Raw genomic sequence first — 19,485 nt, forward strand, 5'->3', positions numbered from 1 at the left:
CGTGGATCGGTTTTACGCACTGCTGCCCCCGGGTGGCGGCAGCGGGTCCTGCGTCGTGCGGGGGTGCGCACTTTCGGCAACAGGCCCACCGCGCTGGAGGGATGCTGCACTGCGCATGCGCAATGCAGCATCACTTTGGAGGTTGGTTTCACTTTCATTTGCTCAACGGTTCGCGTCAGTGCACCCCCACCACAAACACACACACACACACACACACACACACACACACACATCTGTTTACAACACTGTCAGTAAGGGGAGGCTGCAGGTCCACGACCCACCCCACCCCCCGGGGAGAGGATCGGGGGAGGGAGAGGGGGAGGGGAAACAGGGAGGAGGGAGGCAGAAAGAGAGAGAGAGAGAGAGAGAGAGAGAGAGGAGCGAGCAGCACACCGCCGTCCGCGGTCGATCCCGTCCTCCGTCCTGGATGAGACGGACTGCGCCCCCCCCGCGCCTTCCTGCAGTCACTGAGTCATTGGAGAAGATGGCGGACCGAGCCGAGATGTTTTCCCTCTCCACCTTCCACTCCCTCTCTCCCCCGGGCTGCAGGTAAGCCGGCGAAGACTGCGGCGGTTGGGCGGCGGAGGGCGGCGGGGGTGGGGTGGGGGGGGACGTTTAGACGCGGTTTTGATGACACCTTCATCCACGGCTCCGGCGGGGATGGACGGATGCTCGGTAGGAGTCCGCCGGGGCCTGAGCACCGCGGGCCGGGCGGAGCTCCGGGAGGAGGCCGCTGCAGATGGCGGGTCTCCAGCCTCTTCCTCCTGCGTATTGTCCAGGAGGCCCCCGCCCTGCCGAGTCCAGCCCAGGCAAGGGCATGTGGCCGAACAATGATGGAGACCCCCCTCCCCTTCTCCCCCTCTCCCCCTCTCCTCCACCCCAGCGTCTCCTATCCGTCCTCTGCGCCAGGATATGGCAGATGTTCCCGGTGAGCCAGCGCTCAGTGCTGCACCCTCCATGGGCTCCGCCTGCAGCATCCTCATGATGGCATCATGTCCCCCCCCTCATCCGTCTGTGACGGACCAAACACTGGACGGTCCTGAGTCCATCTTCCTCCTCGTGTCCGGGTCAGATGAAGACCGGTTCGGAGGCCTCGGAGGGATGAGGTTTGCCTCCGCGGCCTCCGCGTCCGATCCAGGGACGACGGTCGCTTCTGTCATGACCACTTCCCGTGACCTTCACCGAGAGCGCGTCGGTGGGATCTGACCGACTCGGCGGCTGCTCGGACCTCCTGCCGAGCGTCGGCGCAGAGCTGTGGGACGGGCGAGCTGCAACTCAGGGAGGGGATGAAATCCGTCAAAGGGTTTGGCCTGCAGGCAGGGATGAGCCTTGTTTTGGGTCGTCAATAATAATCCCTGTGTGTGTGTGTGTGTGTGTGTGTGTCATGGCTCATGGTTGGAGTCCCATAGTGTGTGATACCTTAATCCACCTTACGTAACCCCACCGCCGCTTGGAACGGTCAACTTAATCCCACCCAGCATGTTCCTCCTCACATCTGGTTCTGGAGAACATCTCCGTCTCCAGTGGAAACCTACGAAGCGACCCGTCGGGAGGCGCCTCGTGACTTTAGCGCTGTCGCCTCGGAGGAAGACGCTTCCTGGTTCTGATGCCTTTTTCCGCGGCTGTTTACATGTTCTCCTCTCAGCCGCAGGCTCTCCACGGGTTCTCCAGCCTTTTCACACACCGATAACATGCAGGAGGTTGATTGAAGACTCTGAGTTGTACGATGCCGTGAATGTGCTGAGTTCCAAAGATGCTTAGACCTGGTCCAAGCTGGTGAGACCTGGTCCCAGACGGTTGTGGTCCAGAAAGCTTTGAAAAGTCGTCACGTTGTGAAACCAGCAAACATCTCACCCTGTTTCCCTCTCTCATGTACCAGACACTCACACGGGGATTTAGCAGGAGGTCCTGGTTCTGGTCCTGGAACCTGGAGTCTCCATGTTCTCCCTGTGTCTGCGTGGGGTTCCTCCTGGCTCTTTAGCTTCCTCCCACAGTCCAAACCCACGCAGGAGGTTCTTTGGAGACCCTGCATCGGTTAGACGTGTGAATGAGAGCGTGGATGTTCATATGTTTCTCCATGTGACCTCCTCCTGGCAGCCGCCTGGCCTTCAGAGGATTCCACTTCTTCTTCTCCTTGGACTTTGTGAGGGTTCCTCATGAGTCCAGATGCTAATGTCAACAATGGCAGTTTTTTTGTGGAAATCCATCCAATAATATGTAAAGTGCTCCAGTTCTTTAAGCTGCGCTTTATCTCATGATCGGCCAATGTTTGGATGATGGGTGGAGGGGAGAAGGTGGTGGCTGATGGTACAGAGCTAAGCTAAGCTAAGCTAAGCTAAGCTAAGAGGCTTAAATCAAACACAGATTCCTCCATCCATGTTAACATCTGAGCAGCTGCTGATGCATTCAGATTTTTCGTTCACAATCACGAGTCGGCCGCCGCACGAGACTCCGCCTACTTCCCACCGGCAGCAGATCCACCTCTCTCCTCTTCATCCACGTCCACATGAGGTCATTCCCCCCGACCTCGGCTCAAAACAACTCTTCCCGGTTTGGAACGGATGCAGACAAAGAGATGATGTTAATGAAACGGCTCCAGAGTTTGTGTGTGTGTGTGTGTGTGTGTGTGTGTGTGTGTGTCGCCGGGACACTGGCAGTCCAGCCGTTGAAGTCGATCCTGCAAATGAGTCAGAGGCAACCGCTCGGAGTGTCCTTGGTCCTGACGGAAGATGATGTCATGGCGGAGGAGGTGGAGGAGAAGCTCCGTCAGAGGCCTCGTCCCACTCCGCCTTTCTTCCTTTGACCAAAAAAAAAAACAAACAAAATATAACGTCTACATTTGTAAACAACTGGTGACTGACCTACAGTCATACATTGTCAGGTGTTTCTGGTTGCAACGGGAGGCTCTGTGAACGCGTCTCCTCCCGCGGGATGCCGGTTCTTCCACCTGATCCTGAACTGCAAATAAATCCGTTCACGCCGCAGAGACGATTTGGAGACGAGAGAAGGAGGAGGTGGAAGTTCAGCGGGGAACATGATCCGAGCACAGGGAGACGGTAGACCTGCCATCTCAGAGAACCTGGGCGTGCCTCTGCTGCAGCGTGGCGCGTCAGGGAAGGAGGGTGTTTCCTTCAGCTGTTCAGGTCAGACGCAGGAGCGGTGAAGATCTGCCCTCCGGCCCAACAGCCGCTGCACGCTTTCCGCGGGGAGGCCACGCTCACGCCCGCTTCAAGGAGGGGCGAGGGTTCTGTAGTCATGGTGTGTGTGTGTGTGTGTGTGTGTTGTGTCTAGAAAGGAGCACAGGAGGAGGGAGAGGGGACATGAAGGGGATCTTTCAGGACCCGGTCCTTGGTCGTCCTGGTCTCCACACAGCGGAGGGGAAGCCCTGTCCAGACTGGATGGATAGAAAATGACAGAAAAGGCAAACATGGAAGTGGCGGCCTTCCTGCTCTGCCTTCTGGCTCTCTCCGCCCCACACTGAGCGCGCTCAGCCATAGTCCCGTCTCCTCCACCACTGAGCAGAGGGGATTTCCCAGGCGATTAAAAAAAACAAAAAACAGCATTATCGTCCAGGGTTGACCTGCTACAAGAGCCCCTCTGGCCCTCCCCGTCCGGCCCATTCGCTAAAAAATCGACCTACTGGCGTGTTGCTTTGCTGGTATTGGTGTTACCGTCCAGATTCTCGTCTCAAAATGAATTGCCCAGCCCTGCTCTGGAGCCTGGAGTGTGTCCTTCTGCACCGCCCTGGCCTCCAACCTCCACACCTGAATCTGATCACCTGCAATCACAGGTGCGAAGACGTCGGCCTCAGACCTCAGTGTGAGCCGACATGTTCCAGCGTCTGATCTCCTGGTAACTGCGTTCACACCATCTGGGGACTAGAACATGTTTTAGAACCTGAATGACCGAAAGATCTCCGAGGATCTGCAGGCCTGGGCTCTGGGAGTTTCACCGTCACCGAAGTCACTGAGTGCCAATGAACCAAATCCTATTAGAATTGTTGTGGATCCCATTTTATTTGTTTGGCGTTTGTGTGTATGTGTGTGTGTTTTCTGAATGTTGTATTCTTGGGTTTCCTCTCATAATACAGCTGCGTTCTCGGTCCTTCATCTCTGCAGTGTTTAGTTAATGGAACTTCTTCTAGCGGTGTACTTTTCCTCCTGCAGGGATTTGGGTTTTGCTCCTCCTCTCGCTCCTTTCACCCCAAAACCAAACCAGGCGCTTCCCTTCCCTCCCCATCGCTTTCCCTCCCTTCGGTTGCTTGCCGATTGTGTTGTTTTCAACGATACTGTTTCTTGGACAGCCGGTGGGAGTCCTCCGTTCCTCGGTCGGACAGTCGTCCTCGGGTTGTTGTGTCCCTTTGTGTCACAGGACAGTTGGAAAGACCCCGGGCTGCACTTTGGATTTAATGTTTTACCTGCTTGTCAGCAGTGCGAGTGTAATGTGGTAATGCTGGGCTTTGGTTTCAACCATTTTACTTGGTCACAGAAAGAGATCAACCTGTTTGTCCATGTGCCAGCATCCATGCCAATGTCATACACTCCTGGTTTTTCTTCCATTTATTGACGACAGAAATGAGTAGTTCCACGAGACTCCTCTGTAGGGATAATGTACATTTCATTTTTTTAAATTTGCCGTACCGTGACCCAGATTGAACGGCATGAAATCTTTCCTTGTATGTCCAGCATGTGCAGTTATTTATTTCCTCCCCAGCAGATATTCTCAATAGGAGGCATAATTAATACGGATTGCCGTTTAACCCGATTCCGCTACTTTCTGACTATCAACGGCCGACGTGCTTGTTTTGTCACGTAGGACTTCTGTTTGCCGTCACTGTGGTCTTCTTGCTCCTGTACGGGAAAACGTCCGACGTTCAAAAGGCCTCCACTTCCTGCGTTCGCTAAATGTCGTCACACGGAGAACCACCTGATCTCCTGCAGCCTAGGTTCTCGCGCTGGGGCGTTTAAAAAGTGAAGATCTTAAGAAAATTAGACAACCCTTAAGTATTCTCACCTTTATTCCGTAAGAGAAATATCTTTGTCGGAATGTTTGAGCGACAAAATGCAGGTGTTCTTAATATACAATGGCAATGACAGCATCTCCGTGTCAACCTGGAATATCGGTCAAGAATACTCGCTGAACAGGCTATTAGTTGCGCCGGAGTGGACGAATCTTGCGACGACTCTGAAGGGTAGCGCTTAGACGGCGGGAGCGAAGCCGACCCTGTTGTTGGTGCGGTCATAGACGGAGTAGTACTCTCTGAGGAACACGTCTCCCAGGATCCACAGGGGCTGGCCATTTTGTGAGGGCAGGTAGGTGGGAGTGATGTTCACAAGGCAGACCATCCCGTACCCTTCTTGGTAATGCTGGGAAAGGAAGCGTAAGCCGTTGAATGTTAACCTAAAGCTTCTGCGTGAGCATCCAAGAGGAGCGATCTTTTCTTTGCGTACCTGGCCGATGTAGGCTGAAGGAGGCAGACTGAATGTAACCCCGCTGATAACAAAGCTGTAGGTTGGCAAGCTGCTCAGCTGGTTGCAGTTCACCAAGTACTAGATTTTAGCACAAAAAGAAGACGTATTTGTTCACGTGTAACACATGAAAAGGAAAGGCTGCATCGAAATATGAAGCGGGGCCATCGCGTCTGCCGTACAATTCCATACTGGGTGGGTTGGGCTCCGATCTCCTGCATCATAGCTCGCAGAAACTGGCCGGGGGCGGTCAACATGGAGGTTCCGGTGTCCACAATAGCCTGGCAGCCCTGGGCGCACCAGCCGGTCTCACGACCACCGACCGTGAATCTGTGAGTAACACAGTTCAAGACCACGCTGGTTATCAGGTATCTCGCTGCATCATTTTGATCAATTCTTAGAAACAGACCCGTCAACACCAATCTGCCAGTAGGTCTCAGAGGTGACCGGGGTCCATTGGATCTGGCCTTGGAACTTGGTGGTGTCGACACCTCCGAAGGACAGCTCGCTGCCTTCCTGCTCGTGCCTGCAAACAGACACAGTTTAGCTGAGTGACAGTTGTGGCGGAGGGGCATTTGGGGAGAAAAGCTACATGTTCTTGGGTATTTTTTACTTTGTACCTGGAGAGGTAGAAGGAGAAGATGTTTTCTTCCAGCAGGTTCTGTGATATCATGTTATCCATAACAGGGGTTTCACCTCCTGCTGAGATTGTTGGGTAGGAGAGGCCAAGGATGCCATCAAATTTGGCGACCTCAAAAGTGGTTCCGGGTTCATTTGTGCTCATTCCAATCTCTTGATTTTTGATCACAATGGTGCCGACCTAGAAAATCACAGAAAAAGCAAACAGCTGAACCAAAAAAAAAGGGGGGGGGGGTCCTTACAGCTAAATTGCAGATTGTTCATGTTGTACATATCTTGATGATGTAATTCACTCCACAGATCTGTACTATACTACATTATAGTTCTGCATTATGAAATTTTACGATTTTTCCAGATTTTGACAAAAGATGGCCGCCGATGGCGTCCCTAGCCCTCACGTCTTCCGCTGCATGTGTGCGAATGTCTGGCCCAGAGGCCGATCTCGGCCCGCGGTTTGATTTTATACAGCCCGGTCAGAAGGTCAATCAGAATGAATAAACGTATTACATCGCTACAAGATCGGTCGGTCACGGTGTCCCCTCTGTGCTAGCATCTACGGTGTCTGATTAGATTTCTATACGGCAAGATGTGTGGGTTTTCTCCAAGACGCGCGGCGTTCGAGATTCAGTCTGAGGTAGAATAGCCTCTGAGTGCCTTGATGACAGCAATTTTTAATATGTGCCATTTCATTGTATTCGGACATACGAGTTAAGACTTGGGAAAGGGATAGTCTTATATGACGGTAGCCTGCTTCTGCTTGTTCTGCTCTGTGAGATGTGAGAAAGGAAAAATGTAAACATTTGCAATCAGGGGTGAATTCCTGGCTCGTCACACTCACGTTGACTGTGTCATATCCGAAGATTCCACTGAGGCTTCCGGCTCCGTAGGGCAGGTAGAAAGACTGACCGTTCTGAATGAAGGTGCTGGACTGCCTGGGGTTGAACTTGGGGTGCGCGTCTGTGAAAGACACGGGTCGCGATTCTACCATCAGCAGGTGCCGTAAACACGCCGTTCCCGTTTGTGGCGTCCGAACGAACTCCAAGATAGATATCGGCTTAAAACATGACTCGTGGATGTATAGTAATCTTTAGGAAACAAGATGGTACTGAAGGGACATATGAGATGTCAGACTAAGATGCTGGTTGGTTGATGTGGGAGGACGCAGAGGAGGAGGTGGGATGGAAGTAGGTGATTGGCCGTGACCCCCAAAAGGAACGGCCCAAACGTAAAAGAAGCACCGTTTGCTTCGTCCATATCAGTTCGATCTGCACGGACATACCCTTCGAAGACCCGGTCAGTGTGTACTCACTGCAGGACGGGCTGTCGCAGTAGATGGAGTCTACCCACAGGTTGGCAGAGCCGGTGTCAAACAACACCTGGAAGGACTGGGGAGGTGTTCCGACGGTAATGGCTCCAAAATAGGTGGTCTAACCAACAGACAGGTCAGAAGTGGAGAAAGCAGTTCACATGGAATCCAACATGTACACGAGCAAGCAAGCCCTTCTCATGATGGCAAAGCAGCGGCAAAGCAGGATTCCTTACATCGGCATAGTTGTTAATGTACATCGTGACAGAGGTAGCCAGCTCATCGGATCGGTACTTGAGTCCCGGGTCCTGGTACGGAATGGTAATTCCTTTATTTTTCAGGAGTTCACGCATGGACTTCTTCTTCACCAGTGGGACCCTGAGGAGAGAAAACGAATGCACGATAGCCACTTTAGCGCTCCTTAGCAGGCAGGCGACCCAGAAATACGTGTCCTTACTTGACGAGTCCCTCGGCGAGGACCGCGCAGACCAGAACAACGATGAGGCACCTCATGGTCCGTTCTGCACAAACCGCACACCTGAATGTGGTCGAATGCGGCGCCGGCTGGCCTTTATGTACAGATTTGAATTGGCCTATCAGCTCCTCCCTATCAGTCAGGGTGACCCTTGGTGCCTTTTTTTGGAAGGTACATACTTCATTTTTGAGATCTCACGCATGATACAGCCGCACTTCTCTTTGATAGCCTTAGTCTACGCCCATAAATCTCCTTTTGATTATTATAAGATACGATAAGGTTGGGTCCGTTTGGATCGTAGAAAAAATGTACTTTTAAGGGATAATTCGTTTTTCAAATGTGTTTCCAAATTATTTCTTCAGCTGGTGACTTGCCAAAATACCAAAGGCCTTAATGTTAACTCTTTTATTTACTTTTTTAAACGGGTGTTGAGCAAAGAGCCGTGAGGTCAAACTACTGAGCCGTGATGCTCGAAGAACAGATTTCTACTTCCTCTTGCTCCTGCTGTGGGAACCCTGTGGATGTAAACTTGTAGATATACACAAGATCGGGCTCCATGTGAGCAAGGTAGTTTTCCACGGACGGAAAGTGAAGGCCATATCTAGCCGTTTGGATCGTTTTCACCCAGGCCAAACAGTTTTATCAGAAATTCTCCATTGTTCGGCTTATCATCGCGTTTAATACGGTTGAGCTTTCATCCTTCCCTTGATAAACTAAAGGTTTAATGTCCTTGTCCTTTTAATAATTGTTTCACCACTGAAATCACAAAGACGTTCGGTAGGGAACTAGCGGCAGCTGCGCTCCGACCAACGCTTGACCTGTCGAGGCCATCAAGGTTCACTGCCGTAGAGTTATATGGTTGCAACTTTTACATCCCCCTGTATTTCCAGTTGCACCTTGTAAGAGTAGTGGCGTTGCATGTTTTTGTTTTTGGTACATCAGCATGTCCTCTATTTCACCTTGACACAAATGGCATGGCGTGGACGAGACCCCGTGATTGTGTGACGCGAGCTTGGATCCGCACATGATATGTCTCACTTTTTGGAGTGGAAAAGCTGCAATGCAGTGTTTTCTTTGACGCTGCTGCTTTGCCGGCCCCGAGCTGCCCAAACTAATGGGGCAAAGACAAGAGGGAGGCTAATCGTGGTAGCTCCCGATGCTAAGGCTCATTGCAAAGGCAGCTGCACTTCTCATTTGCAAGACGCCGGCGCCGTAAAAGCTCGATGTGACAGCGGTGAAAGAGGTCTCGGTAAGTAACGGGGCGTTCTCGCCAGAGGGTGGAGCAGGGGTGGAGGCTTTGGCGCTGCCTCTGTCCGCCGTATGAGATTTACATACGAGCACGCTCCGCTCTGGAGCGTCGGGTGATGAATTGGTCGATCCGCGCTCCTCTTTGACAAGCCGGTGAACGTGCTGTCTCATGTCGTTCCAGGCCAGCCCACGATATCAGCCTGGAAGAGTTCGATGATGAAGATCTCTCTGAAATCACGGACGACTGCGGGATCGGACTGAACTATGACTCCGATCCTTACGAAAAGGTGAGGCTCTCCCAGTGATACCGGACCGATCTCCCGTAAACCCCCAAAATCATGTGCATGAAGAACTGCTTGTTTTATCATAGGGTTTTACATGCACTTAAAAATACACACTTCCGCATATCCCATCGTAACCTTTCTTCTGTCAAAGAGGTTGTTTGTTGACATTTGCCTGAGGTTACTGCTTCCAAGATGGAGTAATGACAAGATGACTAGTATAAAACCAAAAGACATGTAGGTCCAAGAAGGAAGGAATGCCAACTTTGATATTGCCAGCTCTCGAAGGCATGGCTCTAACGTCGTCCCATCCATTCCAGTTTGGACCGTAGAGCTCCGGCGGCCATGACGGTGCAGTTCCCAGACCAATCGATAAACAAAACGAGGAACACGTGTTCCGATGAGCGACTGAGGTTTCATCACGGTGCGCCGATCATTTCCTGACAAGTTTTCCGGGAAAGTGTTAGTCATCAGACGTGGTAAACCACATCACGCCCCAGCTTGGATTTGATTGGTCCTCCGTTCTCCCCGTCCGTCCTGTTCTCCGCCTCCGTTGTGGAGACAGGGCTGCAGCAGAGGGTGGGTGACCCAGCGAGGTTTGCTGCTATGCAGAGAACCCCCCCGCCCCCGCTCCCACTCCCTCGCCCCCGGGGTGACGCTCAGACAGAGCTTTGATTTCCGCTTGGAGTTCCTGACACCCTCCTTCCTTCTCCTGCTCGTCCCCTCGCAGCTTTCCTTGCTCTCTCTGTGAAGGTGACAGGAAATGGGGATTTACTTTGTGCGTTGGGGGGGTTAGCCTGTTTGGGCTAAGCTCTCTGAACGAGTCTTCTGGATATTTGGCCTCGTCCGCTGTAATCCGCAAAACAAAGTAAGGAACGCATGCCACGCCCTTCCTGAGAGGACATCCGGAGAAGGAGACATTGGAGATGTTCTCGGTCCTCCGGTAGAAACCACGCAGTTACCTTTTTTTTTTTTTTTTTTTTTTTTTTTTTTGGCATCCAAAACACAGCTCACGTCATTACGGCCCCCGGCTGCTTCTGATCCTCAAACCGGAACAGGCCGCATCTGCAGCCCGGCTTGGGCCCGAGGGGCTGAGGTGGACCGGTTCGTACCCGATTCGGACATCTGAAATGCCGGAGACAAAAGCAAGACGGAGAATCGAGGGCCGGTGGATTTTGGCTGCTTCCGTTTGCCCGTCCTCCGCCGATCCGCCGGCCCCCGTCCCGGTGGATCTGGGTCGCGCTGGGTGGCGTCCCATGTTTAAGAAAAGCAGGCGGTCTAAACAGTGAGATTATCCTCTGGCCCCAATCCGCAGCTCCGATTAATTCCAATTGGTTATGGGGTTCAGGTTTAAATCCCAACAACTCGTGAGATCATTGCTTCTTCTTTGTGACATGAGTGTGTGTGCGCGCGCACACACACACACACACACACACACACACACCAGAGGTGGCATACAGTTTGTGAAGAAGCCCATTCAGGATCTGTCATTGATGCCTGGCATTGTTCGCTAAATTGCAAGACCTGGAAGTCCAAATCCTCCGACTCTGAGCGAACACCTCTGACGCTTCATTTTCCCAACACGTCATCATTTAGAAGATGCAGAAAGATGCACCTCCCTGTTTTCTCCCTCGCTTCCTGCGCCCCCCCTTGTCTATTTTAGCATTTCCTCTGAAGACCAAGCCAGATGATGACACCTTTTATCATCATAATCCAAAACAATTATAAGGTGTTCACTTCTTTAATACTTATCACCAGCAAACAGGGAGGCATCTGGATGGGAGATGTTCTCTGTGGAGCATTATAAGGCGAAGGTGTAGATTTTCCATCTTGGATTCTTGGCATGTTTAGTTTCCCCCTTTCTCTTTTTCCTATATAATTCGTGCATCCCTGTTTTTTTAATCCCTCAAGCTCACCTGGCAGCTCCCGGTCTGCCGCCCATGTTCTTTTTCATTGTTAAGTTACCTTTCATCAGCACCTCTGGGTTTGTTTTCGGTTCGTTCGCGTATTTAAAGCTCTTGCTGCAAGACAGGCTTCCTCCTCCGGTTCCAGCGCCGTGCAGGTTAAAAGCGTGGTGCCGTTGACTTCCACGTCCTTGCATTTGGTCAAGGACATTTCAACGGCTGCCTGGGGAACCCGGGATTAGTTCCATTTGTCACATGGGAAGTGTTTGAGATTGATATCTAGAGGACTTTGGAATGAGTGAAGAAGGGAATAGTATTGTGATGTCGTGCTTTGTCTGTGTTAACGTGCATCGACGGCTTCCCCGCACGAATGCTCATCTGTCCGCCAACATTCACGCTTGGTTTGACACGAACACCGACTAATAGCAGAGATACACTGGCGCTCGCTGTCCTCGCACGAGCTTGGCATCCTCTCCGTGTCGCCGTCCTCAGGTCCTTGAGGCTTTGTTGCAGTGCAACCATGGCTCACTGGGACTCTCTGGTCTGTCAAGGGCTTTGGTTCATCACTTGGTCAAGATGCCCTCAGACTACCTTCAGCCTTCTGCTGCCAAACTGGAAGGGCCATCCACTCATTTCCTGTTGAGGAGGTTTGGATGGTGATTGACAAATATGCTGAACAAGCATGTTTCTGTATGTTAGATTACCGTGAATATTGTCTTTAAGGGAAAATCCAAGGGATGATCGGACTGTGAAAGATCATTTTGAGCTGGGGTTTGTGACGCCTTCCAAGCATCTTTTATTTCTACTTATCTGGTCTTTCCTCTGCGGGCAGATGTTTTCCTTGATGTCGGAAGCCTGTCTAAAACCACCTTGTTGATTTTTTGGATCTTTACGGTTCTACGTTTTGGGGTAAAAGGTGGTTTCAACACCTTGCGGTTCCTTTGCACTGGGTCGCGTTCACACATCCACCCAACTGAAGGCGCGGAGCTGCCATGCTAGGCGCTAACCACCTCACAGTTAGGGCCGACCGGGTGTTCATTGTCATGCCTGAGGGCACTCGCTGTGTATCCAGGAGGAACCAGGGCTCAAATCGCCAACCTTCTGATGCAGGGACCCCATCTCCACCAGCTGGGACACGGCCGCCCCCACTTGTCCAGTGGAGTGGATTTTGCTGCCGGTGTGAGAGCCTCTTTAGAGTCCCGCAAGGAGACGTCTTTACAAACAAACGGAAAAACAACGTGGCGAACATCGGATAACCCGAGCCTTCATTTGTCCTCCGTTGGGTAACGGCTCGGGGTGTTTATTTCTGTTGGCTTGAGCACAAAGTGCACGAACGGGCGTCAGCAGGTTTGTGCACGGAGGATGACAGAGAGCTTGAGCTTTGATTCGCACATTAAAAGGTGGCGCTGACAGGAAGAGAAAATGCTGCGCTGTTCAAACAGCAAACCAGATAAATCAATCTCTATGTTCACCCTGTCTGTTTTAAAATGGGGAGGAGAAGGTGAACAGTGGACCAATCCCAGGGCTGACAGGACGTTCTGGCCATGAACATCACAATCTAAGACCGAATTTGTACGAGCATACAAGTGATCTCCGCCCTGTTACTGTATACCGTCACTGTAGTGTTTACTAAATTTGGAATAAAGGAGTCGAAGACCTCCTCGTCTTTAAGGTGGATGTGATTATTTAGCAACGGCCAGCCGGTTCTTCGGTCAGAACAATCTCCTTCCTTATCCAGAAGGTTTAGGGCTCTCTGTAGGAGCACTGGCTCCGTCTGCATGCAATAAGACTAAACCAAGTACTCGGATGGTCCAAAATCATGACGTGCACTCATTTCCTACAAACCACCTGAAACCTGAGACTCATCTGATTGATGCACTGATGTCGTCACCCAGTCCTGACCTTTCTTGACCCCCCCTCCCCGCACCCCACCAACGTTATCCCGCTTTGGAGGAGAGTTGTAATTTGAGACTAAGTGTTTCTGTCATGAATCTATCAATACCCACCATCTCCATTCGAGTAACCCTACCTTGAGTTTGAGGATTTCTCACCTTCATGCACTAACTCAACTTTAAACACGACTATGGGATGTGTTTTCTTTGCAAAGAATTTTATAGTTTTTACATAGTTCGTACTGACATGGCGAAGATCTGGGTAGGAGGATGCTGAGGTCGGAGGGGGTTTATGGATGGAAGGGAAGGTATTTGGTGTGAGAGGAGAGGATTAGATGGAGGCAGTTGATTGGCTGTGGAGATCCCTGAGGGGAGCAGCCCAGAGGTGAAGTCTACACCAGGGTTCTTCAAGGTTCTCCAGGCCAAAGACCTAAACGTCTGGTAAGATGGACCAGGATCCTTCTACTCTACACGTCACATTGTATAAAACTCCTTCGGTTCAAACTGAGCCCGGCGGCGTGCATGAACGGACCTTGTTGTTGTGCATTGGATACCGAGCTGTGCACCTGCAGGGCGCCGCCATTTATTAACAGCCCTCTGGCGATCAGATAAGGCGTAGCTTACTCTTCTGCTCATCCGTTCATCTTGCGCTTCGGATTCATGTTAGTGTGCATTTAAAGACTTTTAAATCTCTGGGAAACTGGAGATGCCTGTTTTCCCGAGTGCGTGTCTGTCACGAAGCTTGGTTACTCAGTTCTCAAACGAAGTCCTGTTCTCTGACCACCACCTTCGTCTTGCAGATCTCAGGTTTTACTCGATTATCGTGGTACTTCCGAGGACGTTAGAACATTGATTATTTTACCCTGTCCACCCCTCCACCGTCTCCTTTGGTTCAGGACTCCCTGATTTTGGAGAAGAGTGACCTGCACCACCCGGTCTGCTCCTTCCAGGATGACTTTCAGGAGTTTGAAATGATCGACGATGAAGACGAGGATGAGGATGAAGAAGAGGAGGAGGATGAGGAGGTTGACCCCGACGCGCCCCCCTCCCCCTCCGCCTCCCCTCCCGCCTCTCCCACTCTTGGCACATTGAAAAGCCGGCCCACCACGCTCAACCTCACCACTGCTGTCTCGCAGGTAGGCGTCTTCTCGAGCGACCTCTGAGAACGCCTGCCGTAAGAAGGTCCTCATCTGCACTGTGATCCCTCTTTTCTTCAGGATTCACTGAACAACAACAGCAGCCTATCTCCCAAGAAAGGGAGCTGGCAGGATTCCTTACGTAACCCGGCCACGCAAGGTGAGTACGTCACATAGGCCTCCACTCGTGTTTCCGTGTTTTTGAATTTGTTCGTCATGTGTCTTACCGGTCAACAAAGGCAGATTTGTGTTTCCGGAGCTCTGGATCCTCCGCATTTGGACCCCTCATTTGATGTTACCCTTCTGGGTAGCATCTAATGGCCCCCGGATGACCTTCTTCTTCTTCTTCTTCTTCTTTGGGTTTTTCCCTTCAGGGGTCGCCACAGCGAGTCAACTTTCTCCATCTAACCCTATTCTCTGTATCCGCCTCTCTCACACCAACTACCTTCATATCCTCTCTCACTACGTCCATAAATCTTCTCTTTGGTCTTCCTCGAGACCTCTTGCCTGGCAGCTCCAATTCCAGCATCCGTCTACCCATATATTCTCTATCCCTCCTCTGTCCATGACCGAACCATCTCAGTCCGGCTTCTCTGACCTTCTCTCCAAAACATCTAACATGTGCTGTTCCTCTGATAGACTCATTCCTGATCCTATCCATCCTGGTCACTCCCAAAGAGAACCTCAACATCTTCATCTCTGCAACCTCTCGTTCTGCCTGCTGTCTTTTGGTCATTGTAACAGTTTCTAGTCCATCCATCATCGCTGGTCTCACCACTGTCTTGTACACCTTTCCTTTTATTCTGACCCCCAGATGACCAAACTAATAATATCACAACAATATCACTTTCAACCTGGGTTTTACTTATTATATTGCCTGTTTATATATTGTATAGTTCTTTTATTGCCGATTTGTATATTTTATATATTGTCTATTTGTACAGTTTTATATTTGTATTGTCTTCCCAGGACTACAGATGGAAATTAGCTATGAGCTACAATCTGGTACAAACATCTCTGCCTCTGTGCTTAATGTAATTGTACACTGTCCTAGTAAACTTTTTAAACTAAACTAAACTAAACTAAACTAAACTAAACTCATGTTCTAGTAACATCAGCCGTAACTCTATTTATTTCATCTGCGTCCTACTCTGGTCTCCTCTCACTTGTACAGGTCTTGAATGGAAAATGCTCCATCAATATATCTATTGACATCGAAATGATGACGATCTTCTTTTCCCAAAGGCCGACAGACTCCGACCCACTCGTGTCTGGAGGACGGAGGCCACCTGACAGGCCAGTGTCAACCCTCTCCGGTGTCCCATCCTCCAGCAGAGCAGGCCGGGGAGGGTGGGAACATCCAGTCCCCTCATAGGCCTCCCCTCTGCGATATGGAGGGCAACCGGCGAGAGAGGCCCAAGCACGGTAACAAGAAGACCAGTGGCATGAGAGCGGTGTTTTGCTATGGTGAAAAGCGCGGATGGGGATTCGATATCTCCATTAACGCGATTTCACCGACTGCCTCTCATGGTGCTCCTCAGGGATTTGGATATACAGGTTTCTAGTCAAGAAGAGCGACTTCTTGGCACATGAAAAATGTACACTGTTTTCTTCTGATCTCTCTCTTCTCTCGTGCACCTCTTTGTTTTTTCCTATCTTGTCCACTCAGGCTCAGTGGGCCAACTCAAGACCTACCCTGGCTCTGGAGATAGTATTCAGCCAAAGGTTGACCCGTCGTTCCAGACCACCAGAGTACCGTCCGTAGATGAACATTCTCAGTGCTCGGACACGGAGGTCGACCACGACCTCAACGACGATCACAACCATAAACACTTAAGCCGGCGTGCCACAGATACCTACACGATCACCAGCGAATCAGGGATGGAGCCAGAGACCGACCTGGATCCAGATGGAACCAGTCACTGTTTGTCGTTCACCGCACCCATGGGAGCCAACGATGGCGCCGACACTCCCTTGTCTGATGAGGAGCTGGACAAGGAGTTTGACGTCGAGTTCCATTGCAAGGAGACCTATGGGATGGCATGCAAAGGGAGTCAGTCCTCATATGTTGAATTCCCCCCCATCGAGCCCTCCGAGCTCGCTTCTTTCTCCAGCTATGTGTCCTCCAGCCAGTCAGAGTCTCACGAGCGGTCCAACAGCTCTGATGCCACGGCGTCGGCCATTTTGCAAGGGCCACCTAATGACTCCACCTCTCCGTCTTCAGACCCCGGCATAGCAGACATGAACCAGCAAGGCTATGTGACCTCTGACCTGGACAAAGACCTGAGCTCTCCAGGTTCTGACTCTGACCTGGAAGGAGAACTGGAGGCAGCGTTTACCTGCGGAGGCCCGGTTGTTTCTAACATGATCTCCTCCATCTCAGAGACAGAGTTGGACCTGACCAGCGACGACAGTAGCAGCGGACGCTCATCTCATCTCACCAATTCCATCGAAGAGGCCAGCTCACCTACGTCAGATCAGGAGCTGGATCCCGATACAGAGCTGGAGCAGGACAGCGGGATTGTGGGACTGAAGGCATCTCTGTTTCTGGGCCAACCCGACCCCATCAAGGAGGGTTCCCCCCTCCCGTCTCCATCCCCTTTGCCCTCGCCGACAATTGCCACGCCGTCCCCCGTCGACTCACCCATCTTGCCCCCCGAGTGTTACGACGACGACCGGGCCTTGACGGGGCTCCGGAGCGTGGACGACGTGTCCGGCGAGCACCAGGCCGACCCGGATGAGACTCTTCCTCCGGCCCAGTGTTGCGAAGATACCCTGTCCAGACAGATGGTGTTGCAGATCGAGCCGGACCACAGCTTAGAAAGCTTCAAACGCTCCTTCTACCTCCCCGTGGGACCCAGAATGATGCCCAGCGCCGACGAGTACGACGGTACCAGCGAGGGAGATTCCGAATCGGAAAGCGAAGATGACCTCAGCGAAAACTCGGACTCCCCGTGGCTGCTCAGCAACTTGGTGAACAGGATGATCTCGGAGGGCTCGTACCCGATCAGCTGTCCCGAGGAGTGCTTCAAAAGGAAGGCGTCCGTATCGGATACCATCTCCCCTTCCTCAGACATTGAAGAAGGAGACATGTTTGCCGATGAGGAACCAGGGAAGACGTCAAGTAAGGGTGGATCACCGGAGGAAGACAAAGAAGGCGACTGGTTCACGGATGAAAAGATTGAGGAAGGAGGAAGAAGAGAGAGGATGGAGTCCTCCAATCAGAGCACAGCTACGAGGTCTGGCCTTTACATGACCAACCCGACTGCGGACACCATCACTCCACTGATCCTGGAGCAGTGTGCAGACCCTCTGAGGGAACCCGTAGACCGCTCCTCGTGCACCAGTAACTTCGCTAAAGAGAAGAACCTCACCAAGAACGCCAGAAGACCGGAAAAGGAAGAAGAACCAAATAACGACTTGGTGATGCTTGAAAGAAGAAGAGACCAGGACTCGCCGAGCCTCAGCGAAAGTGTGATCAGTGACAAGGACGAAGGCAGGGAGACGGAAGCGAGGCCGGCCAGCCGCTCCTCGGCATCTCTGGAACGCATCACCGAGGTCAAGCACAGCCTGACGCTGGACATTCCCACGGCACAGACCAACCGCTGCTTCAGTCTCACCTACTCCACGGACAACGATGAGGACGAGGATGACGGGGACTCTTATCCCTTCACGGGGGGCTTGATAAGGCGGTCCTACAGAGGCAGCCAACAAGAGCTGGACAGCTCCCCGCCCATCGACCCCAGCGTGCGAGACCATTCCTTGTCCGACCACGACCTCCCGCCCTGCGAGAAAGATCCGTCCCTGAGGCCCGACGAAGACGACGGACTGGCCTATGACTCCATGAAGTACACACTGGTGGTCGATGAGAATACCACTCTGGAACTGGTCAGCCTCAGAAGGTAGGCTCCCCGGCTCCACTCGAGCGGGAAAAAAATCGAACTTTGTCTTTGTTATGACGATTCATTGAACTTTTTTTTTCTTTGAAGATACTTCTTGACATTTCAGGTAGACAATTTTTTATTGTGGTCTATGGTTTAAGTCAACACGGACTCTTCGCGGAGATCTCTCCAAAGGTGAACGTGCAGGGAATACGTGCGCACCAGTGTTCCTCTCGGTGCAAAGGGAGAGTTCTTCCATCTTCGCTCACCGGCTTTGGCCTCATCCCAAAGCTCTGGGCCATTATCGTAATTCAGAAGCAAAGTGACCGGCAACCTGTGTTTGCCATTTGGCTCGTGATAAGAAAGTGAACGTTTCCTTGTTGCTGATGGTGCAGGAAGCCCAACCATTACGTGTGTGTGTGTGTGTGTGTGAGCGAAAGAGAGTTGCAAAATAGTCCAACCAGTGTACACTTGTAAATGTGAACTGGCTTACCCACAACAATCTTTTCCATGTGGTCCTCGAAGGTGCACCTCCGTCCTGAGCGACGACAGCGAGCTCTCCACCGTTTGTGACGACGAGCCGCTGGGGATGGCTCAGGTCGGCTACGGTTGCGAGGATGAAGATGGGAGGCCAGAGCTCCTCAGTTCTTCTGAAGATTCGTCCCCTGAGGCCGACCTTCCGTTCTCAAAGAAGTTCCTTAACGTGTTTGTCAACAGCACCTCCCGCTCCTCCAGTAAGTCGGTTTGATGGAGACGCCGACACAAACGAACCATACCGGGCAGATCTGATGGTCTACCAGCACCAGATCACAGAAGGTCCCGTGCGTTCACGCCGTGCCGTTTGACACTCGGAGTTCAAACGAGAACGTTATTTCCCCGCAGGCTGCACAAGAGGGGGTCGATTGTGTAGAATTGCTCTGCTATGCTAGCCTCTATCCCCGAATTCAATGACCTTCTGGTTAAGATCGGTCACAGGGAGCTCCAGCAGGTTCTCGTCACCGCCGAGAGGAGTCGTTTCTCCCTTTTGTGGTCCTACAATACGGAGTTCCATTGTGACGGGTGTGTCCTTCTGCAGGCACAGAATCCTTCGGGCTTTTCTCCTGCACCATCAACGGGGAGGAGAGGGAGCAGACCCACAGGGCCGTCTACAGGTGAGACACCAGAGCTGTGGACACCACCAGTCCTGCTCTTCTGCAGGGCGGTTGTACTTCACTTAACGTCTATGGCTCTGAACCTCAATTGACAAAGATTTTTG

The 19,485-nt window shown here is 51.8% G+C and overlaps 2 protein-coding genes across 2 annotated transcripts in view; one reads left to right on the forward strand and one right to left on the reverse strand.

The window, feature by feature from the left end:
* Positions 1–19,485, forward strand: part of mapk8ip2 (mitogen-activated protein kinase 8 interacting protein 2) — a 24,787-nt gene continuing 5,302 nt past the window's right edge. The window contains exons 1-8 of the mRNA XM_086163368.1: positions 1–549; positions 9,318–9,423; positions 14,110–14,349; positions 14,431–14,509; positions 15,595–15,774; positions 16,019–18,251; positions 18,756–18,964; positions 19,306–19,381. Of these exons, the coding sequence (XP_086019494.1) occupies positions 116–549; positions 9,318–9,423; positions 14,110–14,349; positions 14,431–14,509; positions 15,595–15,774; positions 16,019–18,251; positions 18,756–18,964; positions 19,306–19,381 (3,557 nt within the window). The 5' untranslated portion in view covers positions 1–115. The remainder of the gene's footprint in view (positions 550–9,317; positions 9,424–14,109; positions 14,350–14,430; positions 14,510–15,594; positions 15,775–16,018; positions 18,252–18,755; positions 18,965–19,305; positions 19,382–19,485) is intronic.
* Positions 5,000–7,957, reverse strand: LOC147225290 (gastricsin-like). Its single transcript, XM_086163370.1, has 9 exons — positions 7,871–7,957; positions 7,650–7,791; positions 7,417–7,534; positions 6,946–7,064; positions 6,089–6,288; positions 5,878–5,994; positions 5,651–5,798; positions 5,451–5,549; positions 5,000–5,366 (listed from the first exon to the last, which is right to left on the reverse strand). Exons 1-9 carry the CDS (start codon positions 7,924–7,926, stop codon positions 5,199–5,201), a joined length of 1,167 nt encoding a protein of 388 aa, XP_086019496.1. The 5' UTR covers positions 7,927–7,957; the 3' UTR covers positions 5,000–5,198.

Source organism: Fistularia commersonii, chromosome 17 (assembly GCF_037954325.1).
Source record: "Fistularia commersonii isolate RoL2024-O1a breed Wild chromosome 17, RoL_Fcom_v1.0, whole genome shotgun sequence".
In the NCBI taxonomy this organism is placed as follows: domain Eukaryota; kingdom Metazoa; phylum Chordata; class Actinopteri; order Syngnathiformes; family Fistulariidae; genus Fistularia; species Fistularia commersonii.

Excerpts from the sequence above, each read along its gene's own strand:
- LOC147225290 (XM_086163370.1), bottom strand. The coding sequence starts at position 7,926 with ATGAGGTGCCTCATCGTTGTTCTGGTCTGCGCGGTCCTCGCCGAGGGA. Across the intron at positions 7,792-7,870 it reads CTCGCCGAGGGACTCGTCAA|GGTCCCACTGGTGAAGAAGA; the intron begins GTAAGGACACGT and ends TTCTCTCCTCAG. Across the intron at positions 5,367-5,450 it reads CTTCAGCCTACATCGGCCAG|CATTACCAAGAAGGGTACGG; the intron begins GTACGCAAAGAA and ends TTCCTTTCCCAG.